The 18443-nt window shown below is 34.9% G+C and overlaps 1 protein-coding gene across 1 annotated transcript in view; it reads left to right on the top strand.

Moving 5' to 3' along the window:
• The window catches only part of LRP1B (LDL receptor related protein 1B), a 1636277-nt gene that overhangs the window by 1022296 nt on the left and 595538 nt on the right, over positions 1-18443 (top strand). The window contains exon 31 of the mRNA XM_026453105.1: positions 577-671. Coding sequence (XP_026308890.1) covers positions 577-671 — 95 coding nt within the window. The remainder of the gene's footprint in view (positions 1-576; positions 672-18443) is intronic.

The raw sequence follows: 18443 nt of genomic DNA, 5'->3' as shown, positions 1-18443 counted from the left end.
ATATATCAGCCATAAGAGTAAAAAAATTTAAATATGGAAACTGTAAAAGAGATTCCTGGTTAGAGTTTTACTATCTGGAGATTATATATATCCTACACCAACATATATATCTGTGACATATGTAAGATCTCATTAATGTATGTTTCTAAGAAATGACCGTTCTGAATAAAAAGAGATGTAGGAGAAAGTGGTTACTTTCATTTTGAAAGTCAGTGATTAAAAATGCATGTACTGCATGTTAGTATCATGGTCACTGCTATGTAGATCAGATTCTTCAATCTTTTGGATGGTCACCTTATACCCTTAAGGGAGCTTACATAGAGCTAAAAGAGATTCTTTTCTCTCTAGTGCTTTCAACAGCAATGGTAGAAATGAGTTTTTTACCCTCTGTTGCATCTGATTTCTTCAGAGCCAAGAGGATTCAATCTTGATGAATTACTTAACAAAGAAAATAATTTACTATAGTCTTAGCTAAATATTCAATCATGTATGTAGGAGGAAAAAGTGAGTGTATATTTCTACTCAGTGAGTAGGTCTACATCTAATATTTTCAATCCATATCTCTTTTGAATTAAGAAAACTCTACTGGACCGACGGAAACACAATTAACATGGCAAATATGGATGGCCTTAATAGCAAGATTCTGTTTCAGAATCAGAAGGAGCCAGTTGGTAAGTATTTTTTAATAGTCACCAAGTTTTCAATGTGACAAACCTGTACTTGTACAATATACCTTTGATCTAGATCCTAAAAGAAAATATTAAAGATTAGTAAAATAAGTAAATTCAGGAATTGACCAATTTCATTGAATCCATTGGGTTTCTGTTAGGTTTATTCGTCAAAGTTCTCTAAAGGGACAGAATTAATAGGATAAATGAACATACAAAGGGGAGTTTATTAGGATAATTGACTCACAGGATCACAAGGTGAAGTCCCACAATAGGCCATCTGCAAGTTGAGGAACCTGGAAGCTAGTCCGCGTCCCAAAACCTCAAAGTAGGAAAGCCGACAGTGCAGTCTTCAGTCTGTAGCCAAAGGCCTGAGAACCCCTTGCAAATCACTGGTGTTAAGTCCAAGAGTCCAAAAGCTGAAGAACTTGAAGTATGACGTTCAAGGGCAGGAAGTATCCAGCATGTGAGAAAGATGGAGGCCAGAAGATTCACCAAGTCTGCTCTTTCTCTGCCTGCTTTTATGCTAGAAGCTGGTTAGATTGTGCCAGCCCAGACTGAGGGTGGGTCTGCTTCTCCCAGTCCACCGACTCAAATGTTAATCTCCTTTGGCAACAGCTTCACAGACACACCCAGGAACAATACTTTGCATTCTGCAATCCAAACAAGTTGACACTCAATATTAACCATCACATTAGGCGAGGAGGAAACATTATCTGAACAGGAAGATTAATTTTTTAACATAATTTTTGCAATGTATTACATAAGTTACATTAATTTAATGTAATTAATAAATATCTTATTTTCACTGGTGAAATATCTGATACAATACTACAGTGGCAGTATAACTACTGAGTCTTTTCCTGCTCATCATTATTGTGTCATTATTGATAATTACAAGGTTTTGGGTTTTGATATTTAGTGTTTAGTCTTTAGTCACTCTATAGTGTGTTAATTTAGTTTCTTATTCTACCTTTGCCAACCATTGCAAATAATCAGATAAAACATGATGCCACTGACAGAGAACCTTGACTTGTTCCCAAGAAACATCTTTGAAAATATTAAGTATAAACATTCTCTTAGAATATATTTTACCCATTTGCATATAGATATCTGTAGTACTGTTTTGAACCTTAATCACTTTTTCCCCATGTTTTCCTGCATACCTTTGAGAAGCAAATATTGTTACAGGGCCTATTTGTCATTTCAAAATACCTTTTAAAATATTAATAAGCCCCAATTGTGATATTATTATAATAAAGATGCAAATGGTGGCATATACAACAGAAAATTCATTATTTTGTTTCAATTGAATACTATATATTTTTTGAATCTGGAAGAAGAATCAATATATCATGAAGCTTGTTGATTTTTTCTTAGTTTTAGACATTTAGAAACTTGGTTTTAGAAATTTAGAAACTGAATTTTAGAAATTTAGAAACTGAGTTTTAGAAATTTAGGGCACATTTTTCATAGTGATGATTCAATAAAGGTATAATATCACTAAGATTTGCAATAAATAATTCTTTTCATGTGGTCTATAGAATAAACCTCTGACATAAAATGATACTGTTAACAGCTCTTTAGCCAGTTTGCTCTAAGATTTTTATATAATTGAAAGTCAGGGTTGTATTAGAAATTAAAGGCAAATTGAAACACTAATGCTTCTATGTGGAAGATGACAGAACTAAAGAAACAAGGGGCTCTACAAGATTAGGGCCCATAGAAAGGACTCCATTTGAACTAAGACAATTCAGCTAGTCCTTATCTGGAATTGTTCAGAATATGTAACTTTGAAAAATGAGTGTGATAGAAATAGCATAAGCAAATCGAGCCCTTACATTGTAATTTGGTAATCACAGTTTATACCAAAATGTTAATGTATATGCTTATTTCTATAATGGTGAAAACCTTATCTTTTCTAATACTAAATATCCAGTTTCCTACTCAATTTTTGTTTTTAATAAAAGGCCTAACAGCTTATAATTTTAAATAAAAAAAGTTTGTGAGAGAGGCATTTGTGTTACCTGTTCACAATTTATAGCTGGCCCCTCAGATGTTGATATTTTTAACTGCATAAGGATGATTCAGCTTTCAATAATACATATGTCTACTTTATGTCAGTGATTATATTTGAAAATTTTTAAAAAATAGATTTTCAAAATGATACTTTTTAAAAGTTTTAATTTGTACAAGACGTATTATTTTAGCATAATTGACTATACCTTAAATCAGTATTGAATATGGCTGTGAGTCAAACATTCATTTATTCAATAAACAGATTTTTATTGAGTATCGGATTTTGCACTAGGCCTGTTGATAAAAATTTGACACTGTCCTTTTCCTGAAGGGGCACAGGAACCTAAATTATTTTAGATTCCATTAAGTAAATTTAACTCAGTGCCCTTGAGCAAGTTACTGTTAGCTTCGTATGCTTGGTTTCCCTATTCATATAATCAAGACAAAATGTCTTTTTTTATAAAGTTCTCATGAGAACTGAATGAGAAAAATTTATGAGGCAAAACATCTGGCCTTTGATAATAGAAGCTGTCAGTAATAGCGGTAGTATGTACATTAGGTCCAATAGACTGGAATTCAAATTATATGGTTATCTGTAGTATTAAGACTCTAAGTGAGTTTACTGAAGAATAAACAGAATAGATTTTGTAGAAATGTAGTAGAGGAAATATATGTAACCAAGTGGGCCTCTGAAATGAATAAATGTTTACACAAATGTGGGGATTTAACTCAGTACTGCTTTGCTGCTCGGGCTAAGAGGCAAACAGTTTAAGGTTAAGCGCCTTCTGGTAACTTTCCACTTTAGCTTGCTATTCCTGTTAAGCAGGTGCCAAGATTGATAGTCTCCCCAGTGCTTAATGAAAAGCTGTGTTGTCCATGTATAAATGCAGTACTTTTTTTTTTTTTTTAACTTTTTAAATAATTCCAAAATCTGAATGCGCTGCAGCAATTCCCCAGCCTGCTATATACTGTCACATCTCTGTCTGCCCCAGAAATCCTTATTTTAGATACCCACAAGAAGAAAGTGAGCAAGGTCTCTCCAGCCTCTATTCTCTTCCATCCCCTACCATGAGCAATGTTTGTAGATCACTTAACATCTCCTTTGGTAACATTCACTATTTGAATTTGCCAATCCAAATTAAGTGAATTAAATTGTTCAAAGTCTAAGAAGAAAAAGAAAATTAAGAAATCCAGAAATTAGAGACAATGTATAGCAATTTTCACATACACATAAAACATTCTTTTTGTCATGTTTCAGGGACAACATGGTTGGGGAAAAAAATGTTATTTGAGGAACCAAACACATCTGAATATGAATCACGGCTTCGATGCTTATTAACTCTGTGACTTTAAACAAGTCTTACCTTTTCTAAGGCACAGTTGCATATCTATACAATGGAGATAATATTATCTAACTTTTGTGGTTATTTTTAGAATTAAAAGTTCATATGAAATATCTCATATTCTAGCAATTTCATATAAGAACTAGAGAGTTCTTATATATGTGTTCAAGAAAGTACATTAAATAATATTTAAAAAATTTAAAAGAGCCTACGTCATCATTAAAAGAGAAATGAGTAAAGAAATACAGCATTTTCATTGCTAAAGTATGATATGTGCATACAGATGTGTGTGTGTGTACTTACATATATATGTATATATGTAGGGAAGTTCAAACTTTCCCTTTGAAGGTCTGAGTCTAAGTCTGCTGAAATAAATTAACAATAGGCAGATTAACAGGAAAAAAAAAAAAGGCATACAAATGTATTAACATGCACATGGACACAGGAGTCCTGCAAACATAAAATTCTAAAAACAGGGATGTGGCCAGGTGCAGTGGCTCACGCCTGTAATCCCAGCACTTTGGGAGGCTGAGGCAGGTGGATCACCTGGAGTCAGGAGTTTGAGACCAGCCTTGCCAACATGGTGAAAACCTGTCTCTACTGAAAAAATACAAAAAATTAGCCAGGTGTGGTTGCATGTGCCTGTAATTCCAGTTACTCGGGAGGCTGAGGCAGGAGAATCATTCAAACCTGGGAGGCTAAAGTTGCAGTGAGCCAAGATCGTGCCTTTGCACTCTGGCCTGGGCAACAAGAGTGAAACTTCATCTCAAAATAAATAAATAAAAATAAAATAAAAAGAACAATGTAACAAGTTTTTATACTGTATGGAAAGGAATAGTGACTTGGAGCATGGCAACAGGTTATGGGAAGGAAAAGGGAGAAAAGACGTGACAAGCAAAGGTTATCTCTATGCAGGTGAAGCCTCACAGGTGGCAGCCCTCAAAAAGAATAGACGGGAGCCCGTGATAAAAGTTTCCTTGTCAGACCTGTAATAATGTCAGACCTTTAGTTTCCTTTTCCTGTGAGTTAAGTTTTTCCTACCTCCAGATAATGCAGATAAGAAGGCCTCAGATAAAGCTCTTACATCTGTGTTTCACTAGATTTTCTCAACAGATGCAAGTCTTCCCTACTAAGGACAGCTTTTCAGAACTATTCCTGTGTCTGCAGCCCCTCTGAGTAGTCATCTTAAAATAGACCAGAGAAGTGTATTTTGGGGTGGCATATTTTCATTTCCTTCACATTCATTTCAAAACCATTGAGAAAAGTTATTAGCAGGATGTTACTTACATACTTATCGCATGATACCATTTGTATAATTTCAAAGTGAAACACAAAATATTAATATACATTGCTCCCAGATATACTTATTTAAAAACTGTAGAAAAAAGTGAACTGGAAATATACACCAATTTTATAATAGCAGTTGACTTAGGGAAGTGTCAATAATAACATCTGACAGAGAACTTTCTTCTTTATAAAAGGTAATTTTAACAGTATTAGTTAAATTTAGTTTACATTTAATAAAAGTATTCAAATTGAGTATAATGAAATGTTAGTAGTGTTCAATTCTGGATAGTGAATACATGAGTTTATTTTCATCTTCTTTCCTCTGTTGGATCTGGATCCTCCAAGTGTTACCAAAACGACCTGTTGTTTAGACACAGCTGACTTTCTTCTTCACAATGGTAAAAGAGAACACTAACTGGCCAAGTCTTAGTAATATCTAAGAGAGGAAAGGGCAAAGTTGAAATTGTAATTTAGATTTATGGCCAGGCGTGGGGGCTCATGCCTGTAATCCCAGCACTTTGGGAGGCCAAGGCGGGCGGATCACGAGGTCAAGAAATCTAGTCTGTCCTGGCCAAATCTCTGGCCCATCTCTACTAAAAATACAAAAATTAGCTGGGCAGGTGGCACACGTCTATAGTCCCAGCTACTCGAGAGGTTGAGGCAGGAGAATGGCTTGAACTCAGCAGGTGGAGGCTGCAGTGAGCCGAGATCGCGCCACTGTACTGCAGCCTGATGACAGAGTGAGAGACTCTGTCTCAAAAAAAAAAAAAAAGAAAAAGAAAAAGGAAAGAAAAGAGAAAAAGAAATCGTAATTGAGATTTTGAAGTCTGGTTTAAGGTAGGTCTTTCAAATGAAGGTGTGGTTAGGATTGAGTAAGGATCATTATATAAAAATTTCAGACTGGTTAGAACAGCAAAAAGATTTTTAGGGGAAGTGGTTTGCAGATCCTTAAGTTATAAAATGTTTGACGCTTTTCTTGCTGAAGAGTTGATGAGTCTTTCAGGAAGATCTTGAAATCAACAACATTATCTGCAACTTTTATCTTCCTAGGAGATAATTTCTTGGGCTAGTGATGTTATATTATTGAAAACAGTAAAATAGTAAAGCCATGTTAGTGTAGACAATAAGCTGTGCTTATGGTTTTGGTTCTCATTTATAAAATTAACCCTTTGTTTCAGGGATGTTTTTAACCCCTTTAAAACACATTAAACATAACCCTTATAAAAAATTTGTACACTAATGTGTTCATTCAGCAGCCGACTCTGAGAAACTTACCCACAATAGTCAGAGTTCTACCAGGGAAAGAAAGCCAATTATGGGAGTGTATATTTGTATATATAGTAAGTCACCACTTAACATCATCAACATGTTCTTGGAAACTGTGACTTCAAAGCCAAAGACTTATAAAGAAAGCAATTTCACCATAGGATCATTAATATAAACAAGAGCTGTTTCTATAGCATGTATCTGGCAAGAAACACATTAATACATTTCTAAATAAAGACCCAAAACACTTGTAATACTAAGCATTGAAATAAATGTGAGGCATACATACATTTAAGAAAGACCAAGGCCGGGCGCGGTGGCTCAAGCCTGTAATCCCAGCACTTTGGGAGGCCGAGACGGGCGGATCACGAGGTCAGGAGATCGAGACCATTCTGGCTAATACGGTGAAACCCCGTCTCTACTAAAAAATACAAAAAACTAGCCAGGCGTGGTGGTGGGCGCCTGTAGTCCCAGCTACTCGGGAGGCTGAGACAGGAGAATGGCGTGAACCCGGGAGGCGGAGCTTGCAGTGAGCTGAGAGCCGGCCACTGCACTCCAGCCTGGGCGGCAGAGCAAGACCCCGTCTCAAAAAAAAAAAAAAAAAAAAGAAAGACCAATAATAAAAACATGTAAGATTTTAACCAATTTTTGGTGAATAAGTGAGTGATGGTGGTCATAGTTGTGGTGGGCTAAACCAAGAGATAAATGTTTGCCAAGTGACAGTGGTAAGGAATACCTCCTACTGCCACATAGTTTAAAACCAAACAATAACAAATACGGCAGGCCTGCTCAGTACTTTCATACCACATCATTTATTGTTGTGGATTTGTGTGATTATTATGTACTTGACAAGTTTTTATTTGATAAGAATTTGTATTTATTCATTTATTCATTCATTCTCTATAAGGTCACAGGATTACTGAAGCCTACCCTGACAGCTCAGAGTACAAAGTGGGAACCAACCCTGGAAAGGACACTATATCATCACAGGGGACAGACGCTCATGCACACACACACCCTCACTTATATTGGGACAGTCTTTTTCTAAGTGATACATAATGATAATATATAGTGTGGAATGCATGTGATATTTTGATACATGCATATAATATGTAAAGATTAAATCAAGAAAATTGAGATATCCGTTACCTCAAATCTGTCACTTTTCCTTACATTGGAAACATTTCTTCTAGCTATTTTGAAATAGACAATACATTATTGTTAACCACAGTCACTCTACTATCAAACACTAGATCTTATTCTTTCTAACTGTACTTTTCTACTGATTGTCCAAACTTTCTTTATCCCCCTACTCCTCTGTACCTTCTCCAGCCTCTTGTAACCATCAGTCAACTCTCTACCCGTGAGAGATCTACTTTTTTTAGCTTCCATATATGTGGGAGAACATGTGGTATTTGTCTTTCTGTGCCTCACCAATTTCTCTTAACATAATGACCTGGTGCTCCATACATGTTGCAATGACAGAATTTCATACTTTTTTTATGGCTGAATAATATTCTATCATGTATATGTACCTCATTTTGTTTATCCAACTAATGATAGATACTTATGATTATTGTAAATAGTGTTGCAATAGACATGCTAGTGCAGTTCTCTATTTATATATTAAATTTCTTACTTTTGAATATATACTCAGCAGTGAGATTGCTGGATCACATGTTAGCTCTATTTTTAGTCTTTTGAAGAATCTTGATACTGTTTTCCACAGTGGCTGTACAGTCCCTCAGTATACATGGGGGATTGGTTCCAGGACCATCCATGTATACCAAAATCCACACAACTCAGGTTGTGGAGTCGGCCCTGCAGGTGTGTGTACACAAAAAGTTGGCCCTCCAAATATGTGGATTTTGTGTCCTGTGAATACCTTATATTTTCAATCTGTCCTTGTTTGAAAAAAAAAAAAAAATCACATATAAGTGAACCTATGCAGTTCAAACCATTGTTGATTGAGGGTCAACAGTATTAAATTACATTCCCATCAACAATGTAGGACTATTGTCATTTCTTCGCCTCCTCACTAGCTACTGTTATTTCTTGTCTTTTTGATAGTAACCATTCCAACTGGGGTGAGGTGATATCCCATTGTAGTTTTGAGTGACATTACCCTGATGGTTAGTGATGTTAAACATTTTTTCATATAGCTGGTGGCCAATTGTGTGTCTTTTTTTGAGACATGCCTATTCAGATCTTTGGTGCATTTTAAAATCACATTAGTCATTTTGCTATTGAATAGAATTCTGTATGTATTTTGGTTATCGATATCTTGTCAAATGGATAGTTTGTAAATATTTTCTTCCATTCTGTAGATTTGCTCTTCTCTTTGTTGATTGTTTCCTTTGCTGTGCAGAAACCTTTTTGTTTCATGTAATCCCATTTGCTATTTTTGCTTTTTGAAAATGTTTCTGAAACATTTTGTTTCAAAACAAAATGCTTTTTTGTTTTGTTTTTGAAAGCTGTGTTGTTGAAACCTTAGCCAAGGAATCATTGCCCAGACCCATGTCCCAAAGTGTTCCCCAAATGTTTTCTTTCAGTCATTTAATAGTTTTACATCTTAGATTTAAGCTTTAATCCATTTTGATTTGACTTTTGTATATGGCAAGAGATAGGAGTCTAGTCTCATTCTTCTGCATAGGGATATCTAGTTTTCCCAGCACCATTTATTGAAGAGATTGTCCTTTCTACAATGTATGTTCATGATGCCTTTGTCAAAAATGTATTGGCTGTAAGTGTATGGATTTATTTCTGAGTTCTCTAGTGTGTTCCATTGTTCTCTATGTTTGTTTTCATGTCAGCACCATGCTGTTTTGTTTACTATGTCTTTGTAGTACATTTTGAGTTCAAGTAATGTGGTGCCTGCAGCTTTATTTATTTATTTGCTTAGGGTTGCTTTGGCTATTTGGGGTCTTTTGTGGCTCTATAATGTCATTGGTATCTTGAAAGAGATTGCACATAATCTGTGGGTAGCTTTGGGTAGTGTTGACATATTAGTTCTAATTCTTCCACTCAATGAGCATGGAATATCTTCACTTATTTGTGTGTGTTCTTCAATGTCTTTCATCAGCAGTTTATTGTTTTCTATGTAGAGATCTTTTATTTCTTTGGTTAAAATTTACTTCTAGGCATTTTATATTTTATGTAGCAATTGCATATGGGATTGTTTCTTAATCTCTTTTTCAGTTTGCTCATTGTTGACTTATATAAATGCCACTGATTATTGTGTGATAAATCCTGCAACAGTATTGATTTTGTTTATTAGTTCTAATAGATTTTTTGGTGGGGACTTTAGGTTTTTCTAATTATAATATCCATGCCTCTTAAAACAAAAATAAGTTGACTTCTTCTTTCCTAGTTTGCTAGAACGTCCAGTACTATGTTGAAAATAAGTAATAATAGAAGCATCCTTGTCTTGTTCCAGAACTTAGAGAAAAAAAACTCTCATTTTTTCTCCACTCAGTATGAACATAGCTTTGGATTTATTATATATGGCCTTCATTGTTTTGAGGTCTGATTCTTCTATACCCAGTTTGCTGAGAACTATTTTTTGTAAAGGGATGTTGGATTTTTTAAAATGTGTTTTCACCTAAGGCAATGATTATATGTCTTTTGTCCTTCATTCTGTTAATGTGATTTATCACATTTATTAATTTGCATAGAGTGAACCATGCTTGCATCATTGGAATAATTCCCACTTGATTGTGGTGAATAATCTTTTCAATATGTTGTTGAATTTGGTTTGCTAGTATTTGGTTGAAGATTTTTGCATGTATGTTTATTAGGGATATGGTTTTCCTAGTTTTTGTCATGTCTTTGTCTGGTTTTAACATCAGGGAAATGCTGGCCTCTTAGAATGAGTCGGGAAGCTTTCCCTCCACTTCAATTTTTTAAAATATTTTGAGTGCAATTGTCATTAGTTCTTATTTAAATATGTGGCATAATTTACTAGTGAAGTCATCAGGTAGGTCCTGGTTTTTTTTTTTTTTTTTTTTTTTTTGATGGAATATTTTTTAATTCTCATTTAATCTCATTACTCATTACTGGTCTGTTTTTTTTGTTTGTTTGTTTGTTTTCTATTTCTTCATGATTCAGTCTTTGTAGGATGTATGTGTTCAGAAATTTATCCATTTATTCTAGGTTTTCCAATTTGTTAGTGTTTAGTTGTTCATAATAGTCCCTAATGATTATTTGTATTTATGTGGTATCAGCTGTTATGTCTCCTTCTTTTGTTTCTGATTTTATTTATCTTTTATTATTTTTCCTTAGTCTAGCTAAAGGTTTGTCAATTTTGTCTTTTAAAAAACAGCTTTTCATGTTATTTATCTTTTGTATTTTTTTTTAGTCTCAATTGTATTTATTTCTGTTCTGATCTTTATCATTATTTTTTTCTACTATGTTTGGGATTGGTTTATTCTTGCTTGCCTAGTTCCTTGAGGTACATCATTGGGATGTTCATTTGAAACCTTTTAACTTTTTGATATAGGTGTTCATTGCTGTAAACGTCCCTGCTTTTGCTTTATAGCATAGTTTTGGTATGTTATGTTCTAATTTTGTTTGTTTCATTACTTTTGTAAAATTTCGTTTTTCATTTCTTCAGTGACCCATTGATTATTCAGGAGCATGTTGTTTATTGTCATGTGTTTGTATTGTTTCTAAAATTACTCTTATTATTGAATTCTAGTTTTATCCCATTGTGGTCAGAGAGATACTTGATACAATTTTGACTTTTTTTGAATTTCTTGAGACTTATTTTAGACTTATGTGGCATTACATAGAGTCTATTCTGGAAAATGTTGCATGTGCTGATGAGACGAATGTATATTCTGTAGCTCTTGGACAAAATACTCTGTAAATGTCAGTTTAATTCATTTAGTATAGAGTATAGTTTAACGCCACTGTTTCTTGGTTGATTTTCCGTCTCAATGATCTGTCAATTACTGAGAGTGAGGTGTTAAATTCCTGTACTATTAATGTGTTATAGTCTCTCTCTACCTTTAGATTTATTAATGTTTGGTTTTTATATTTGGGTGCCTTGGTGTTGGAGGCATATATATTTAGAATTATTATATCCTACTACTGAATTGATTTCTTTTTTATTATATATTGACCTTCTTTGTCTCTTTTTAAGTTTGACTTAGTCTGTTTTATCTAATATAAGAATAGTTACTCTTGCTCTGCTTTTGATTTTTGTTTACATGGGCTTTTCCATCTCTTCACTTTCAGCCTATGAGTGTCTTTTTATAGGTGAAATGAGTTTCTTACAGGTAGCATATAGCCTAAATAAAAAAAGCCTGAATAAAAAAAATCAGCTGCTTTGTGTCTTTTAAAAATTGGAGAATTTAATCCATTTACATTCAATATTATGTTTGATAAGTAAGGACTTATTACTGCCATTTTGTTACTTGTTTTTAGAGTATTATGAATTTGTTATCAATGAGTTTTAGACCTTGAAATGTTTTCTTTTTGCACATTAGCATCTTTTTAATTTTTTTGTTTGCATATAGAAGAACTCCCTTTAGAAATTTTTATTTTTATTTCTATTTTTTTTTTTGTAAGATGAATCTAGTGATTGAGTTCCCTCAGCTTTTGTTTGTGTGGTAAAGACTGTATTTCTCTTTCATGTTTGAAGGAAAGCTTTCTGGGTACAATATTCTTGCTCAGCAGCTTTTTTCTTTCAGCAATTTAAATATGTCACCCCACTCTCTCCAGGCCTACATGGTTTCATTGAGAAGTCTATTGCCAAGTGAATTGGAGCTCCTTTATGTGTTATTTGCTTCTTATCTCTTGATGCTTTTAGTATCCTTGCTTTGTCCATAACCTTTCTGAATTTGATTATTATATGCTTTGGGGTAGCCTTATTTGGGTTGAATCTGTTTGGTGATCTCTGACCTTCCTATAACTAGATACTTTTATCTTTATCTATGGTACCTTTTCTGTTATTATTTAAGTAAGTTTTCTATCCTTTGCTCTTAACTCCCCTTATATGCTAATAACTGTTAGATTTACACTTCTGAGGTTATTCTCTATATCTTGCAAGTGTTCTTCATTTCTTTTTATTATCTTTCTTTTGTATACTTTTACTATATGTTTTCTAATAGTCTCTCTTTTAGCTTACTTACTTTCTTCTGCTTGATCCATTCTGCTGTTGCCTCTAGTGCATTTTTTAGTTCAGCAAACTTGTTTGTCACTTCTAAGATTTCTGTTTGATTTTTTAAATTATTATTTTAATATTTCTTACTTGCTCTGATAAGTTTCTGAATTGATTTTCCGTGTTACCTGGGAGTTCAGTGAGTTTCTTCAGAACTACCATTTTGAATTCTTAATCTGAGAGCTCACAAATTGCTGTCTCATTAGGGTTAGTCCCTGGCTCTTTGTTTTGTTCATTTGAGGAGGTCTTGGTTCCCTGTTTTCTGTTGTTTCTTATGGATATATGTCTATAGATTTTCATTGAAAGCCTTTACTTGTATCTGGCTTGTGTTGGTTTTCTAGGGTATGTTTGCTTAGAGTTTCTTTGCAGTCACTTGTAAATCCACTTAATCCTAGATTGATGGCTTTTTTCTATTATTATTATTATTATTATTATTATTATTATTATTATTATTATTATTTTGGCATTAGATGGCATCTTAATCCCAAATTTGCCTTGGCTCTCACAGGTATTCAGAACACTTCTGGTCCTGAATTGGAGTGGGATTCCTAAGGAGGATACCTTGGCTCTGTAGGAGACTGGTTGAGGCTTTCATGCTCAGAATACTCATTGAGATTGCCTCCTACAGTGTGTTGCTGCTAAATAGCTACTTTTATTTGGTGTCCCCTTGGCTGAGATAAAGAACAGTGTTTCACAGGCTGGGATTTCTAATCCCACCTCCCCTCTGTGTCTCTAGCTGCCCTCAGGGGTTTTCTCCCTGCAGACGCTCATGATTCTTCCTGTGGGTCCAGACAGTAATAGTTTTCTTAAAAGGGGATCCAGGAAGCTGGATCTGCCTTGATCTCATTTTTTCCAGTGTAGAAACCATGAGTCTAGGAGGAATCATTCATGCATGGTACCTAGCAGATTGGGGGAGGGCCATTATGAATATAAAGGATGATTTATTTCTCTTACTGTCTGCTCAGAGTTTTTCACTTTCTGTAGCTTCAGGGATCATCTCAGCCTCAGATTTCAGTTCCTGGATATTGCTGATGATCATCTTGGCACTGGATAATTATTTTTGGTTTTCTGTTGGGGACAGTGAAACCATCTGGCTTCTCTTCTGCAATTTTGATGATGTCAGTCTCTTCAACTGGGACAATTTAAACATGTCAATTAACCTAACATGCACATTTTTGAGATGCGGAATGAAATCAGAGCACTCAGAGAAAACCCACACAGATATGGGGAGAACAGGCAAACTCCATACAGACAGTGGACCCAGATGGGGATAATATTTTTTCCTTGTCAATGTTATACCAAAATGTTATTCAAGGACCTGCTGTATATATATATATATACCTACATATATGTTATTTGTTGCGAAATGTTGACTTATGAGATCCTGAAACCTGGCTAGGCAAATCTGAAATCCTTGGGCAGGCTGTCACTAAAGACATGCTTGACACTCTAAGGCAGGAGCTGAAGCTGAAGACCACAAAATGAGTTATTTTATCAGGGAAACCTCAATTCTGTTCATAAGGCCTTTCAACTGATTGAATTAGGTCAGGGCCATCCAGATTTTTGAGAATAATCTCCCTCACTTAAAGTCAACTGATTGCAGATGGTTATCACATCTGCAAAATACTTCCACAGCAACACTCAGGATAGTGTTTGATTGAATAACTGTATATCACAGCCTAGCCATGTTGACACATAAAAGTAATCATCACATGTTTTAAACACAAACTTTTCTGTAGTTTATCCACTGATGTATATCCTTGCAAGTATAGTAGTTGTGTATATGTTGGTGCAAACATTGATTTTCTTGTTTACCTATAATCTAAATAAGAGCTCTATTAAAGAAAAAAAAAACAATTTCACTATTGATCCTTCTTTTTATTTTATTTTTTTAAATTTTTTACTTTTTATTATTATACTTTAAGTTCTAGGATACATGAGCACAATGTGCAGGTTTGTTACATATGTATACTTGTGCCATGTTGGTGTGCTGCACCCATCAACTCGTCAGCACCCATCAACTCGTCATTTACATCAGGTATAACTCCCAATGCAATCCCTCCCCCCTCCCCCCTCCCCATGATAGGCCCCGGTGTGTGATGTTCCCCTTCCCGAGTCCAAGTGAGCTCATTGTTCAGTTCCCACCTATGAGTGAGAACATGCGGTGTTTGGTTTTCTGTTCTTGTGATAGTTTGCTGAGAATGGTTTCCAGCTGCATCCATGTCCCTACAAAGGACACAAACTCATCCTTTTTTATGGCTGCATAGTATTCCATGGTGTATATGTGCTACATTTTCTTAATCCAGTCTGTCACTGATGGATATTTGGGTTGATTCCAAGTCTTTGCTATTGTGAATAGTGCTGCAATGAACATACGTGTGCATGTGTCTTTATAGCAGTATGATTTATAATCCTTTGGGTATATACCCAGTAATGGGATGGCTGGGTCATATGCTATTTTTAGTTCTAGATCCTTGAGGAATTGCCATACTGTTTTCCATAATGATTGAACTAGTTTACAATTCCACCAACAGTGTAAAAGTGTCCCTATTTCTCCACATCCTCTCCAGCACCTGTTGTTTCCTGACTTTTGAATGATTGCCATTCTAACTGGTGTGAGATGGTATCTCATTGTGGTTTTGATTTGCATTTCTCTGACAGCCAGTGATGACAAGCATTTTTTCATTTGTCTGTTGGCTGTATGCATGTCTTCTTTTGAGATAGGTCTGTTCATATCCTTTGCCCACTTTTTGATGGGGTTGTTTGTTTTTTTCTTGTAAATTTGTTTGAGTTCTTTGTAGGTTCTGGATATTAGCCCTTTGTCAGATGAGTAGATTGCAAAAATTTTCTCCCATTCTGTAGGTTGCCTTTTCACTCTGATGGTAGTTTCTTTTGCTGTGCAGAAGCTCTTTAGTTTAATTAGGTCCCATTTGTCAATTTTGGCTTTTGTTGCCATTGCTTTTGGTGTTTTAGACATGAAGTCCTTGCCCATGCCTATGTCCTGAATGGTATTACCTAGGTTTTTTTCTAGGGTTTTTATGGTATTAGGTCTACGAAATGGGGAAAGGATTCCCTATTTAATAAATAGTGCTGGGAAAATTGTCTAGCCATAAGTAGAAAGTTGAAACTGGATCCTTTCCTTACTCCTTATATGAAAATTAATTCAAGATGGATTAGATCCTTCTTTTTAAAATCTAAATTCTTCAAAATACATGAATTATTATGTTACTGCTAATATTATACACAGCTACTATCTTAATGTGTTAAATGTGTTATGTTGGGCACTATGGATGATACAGAGGACTTTATGTAATACTGGCTTTGCAATGTTTACATCCTGATGAGAAAACAAAACAAAACAAAACATAAGGAAAATGGTGAAGATCCACATGTTGGTTTATATGCATGTAGGAGTCTTGAAGAAAAAAACTAAAAAAAAAGTAGTTCCTATAATGTGTCAGTTACTGGGAGACAACATGAACAAAAGTAATATGAACAGTTTCCTCATGGAGTTTAGAAACTAAACGGAAGTGCAGTGTCACCGAAACTTCCCACTCCAGCCTTATTTCCCTTCTTTGATATTTTCCCAATTTTTAGGCTCTTTTCACTAATATTACATTTTAACAAGTTATTTCTTTGCCCAGAAATTTCTCCTGTCTCCTCTTAGTTAGTTCACTCACTCCTATCTAAAAGCCAAGTGTTATTTTCCAGGAACCTTTCACTGGCCTCTGTGACCAGGTTGAAGTCTTCTAAAACAGACACTTTTAGGACTGTATGTTATCTTTTAACTCTGTTATCATTTAAATTTTTAATTTGTTTGTTGAATATATGATTACCTACTACCTTATCAACTAAAAGGGAAGTACTACAAAGCTAGGGACCGTATCTACTTTATTTACCGTTATATCCTCAATTTATAGCACAATTTTGGCACATAAGTCGATTTTCAATAAATATTTGTTGAATGAAGTGAATACTGTTTCCTATCCTATAGCAAGAGTCTCTACAGGATTGACCAAACCTAAGATCTATTGATATGTCTCAGTTGAGTAAGATTAATTTGTGAATGTGTGATATTCAGAAAGAATATTTCCACTGAAAGTGCATACTTGCTGACCTGGGTATGAATTCATGTTGCATTTCATTTGATGTATCCAAGGAGTAAAAAAATATTAAAGTGCTCTCAGATTTACATTTATACCATTATTTTCTCAAAATATGATATACAAATATTATGTATAAGAACCTGGGTTGCTATGTAAGTACCTGACTAGCTAGGAAGAAAAAGTTGGAAATGTTATACTTCTAAATTTTCTTCACCACTTAGTCCTCTTGCTGTTTCTCTAGCTTCCCCTCTCTAACCCTGTGGCCATTGGACTCTCATTAGCACCTCAATGACAGATTTCTCATAAAATTAAAGAACAGGCAAAAAAAAATATAGCCCTGTTATCTACTTATTGATGAATCTTGTTAGCACAGGGAATAAAGATGAAATCAAAAAATTTTTACACTAATCCCTCATTTATTTCAAATCTATTAATTGTAATTTTTGATCTATCCCAAAAGGCTATAGATTAAACCAGATTAAAAGTACAGTGCATAGTAAGTTTTTTTTTAAAGTTAGAGTATTTTCACTGTACATGCCTCAACCATTTTCTTAAAATACATTTAATAGCTTATATGTCTTACTAATTAAGAGAAAATACTAAAGAATTTCAGATTATTGTGTTTCCTTTTTTTAAAAAAAAATAAAATTCCTTTTGCTTTTTTTTTTTTTTTTTTTTTTTTTTTGAGACGGAATCTTGCTCTGTCGCCCAGGCTGGAGTGCAGTGGCACGATATCCGCTCACTGCAAGCTCTGCCTCCCGGGTTAACGCCATTCTCCTGAGTAGCTGGGACTATAGGCGCCCGCTACCACGCCCAGCTAATTTGTTTGTTTGTTTGTTTGTTTTTGAGACGGAGTCTCGCTCTGTTGCCCAGGCTGGAGTTCAGTGGCCGGATCTCAGCTCGCTGCAAGCTCCTCCTCCTGGGTTTACGCCATTCTCCTGCCTCAGCCTCCAGAGTAGCTGGGAATGCAGGCCCCTGCCACCTTGCCCGGCTAGTTTTTTGTATTTTTTAGTAGAGACGGGGTTTCACCATGTTAGCCACGATGGTCTGGATCTCCTGACTTGTGATCCGCCCGTCTCGGCCTCCTAAAGTGCTGGGATTACAGGCTTGAGTCACCACGCCCGGCCTCCTTTTGCTATTTTTTAAAACATTTGTTTTAGTTTTGGAGGTACATGTGAAGGTTTATTATATAGATAAACTTGTGTCATTGGGGTTTGTTGTTCAGATTATTTCATCACCCAGGTATGCAACCTAGTACTCAGTAGCTCTTTTTTTCTGCTCCTCTCCCTCCCTCCTCCCACCTTCCACCGTCAAAGTAGACCCCAGTGTCTGTTGTTCCCTTCTTTGTGTTCATGAGTTCGCATCATTCAGCTTTCATTTATAAGTGAGAATATGTGTTATTTGGTTTTCTGTTTCTGTAGTAGTTTGCTAAGGATAATATTATGTTATTTTTTCTATCTTTCTGAATAATTTAACACTGCTATGCAAATAATTGGATAAAATATTTCTGTGTTTTATATATAAACTTAAACTACTATTTAATATAGAATCAAAGTTGTTTCACAAGGAAACACTTGACATAGGATATTTG

The sequence above is a fragment of the Piliocolobus tephrosceles genome, chromosome 11 (assembly GCF_002776525.5).
Source record: "Piliocolobus tephrosceles isolate RC106 chromosome 11, ASM277652v3, whole genome shotgun sequence".
NCBI lineage: Eukaryota > Metazoa > Chordata > Mammalia > Primates > Cercopithecidae > Piliocolobus > Piliocolobus tephrosceles.
The sequence above is the reverse complement of the archived record's forward strand: the minus strand, read 5'-3'. Positions and strand labels throughout refer to the sequence as shown.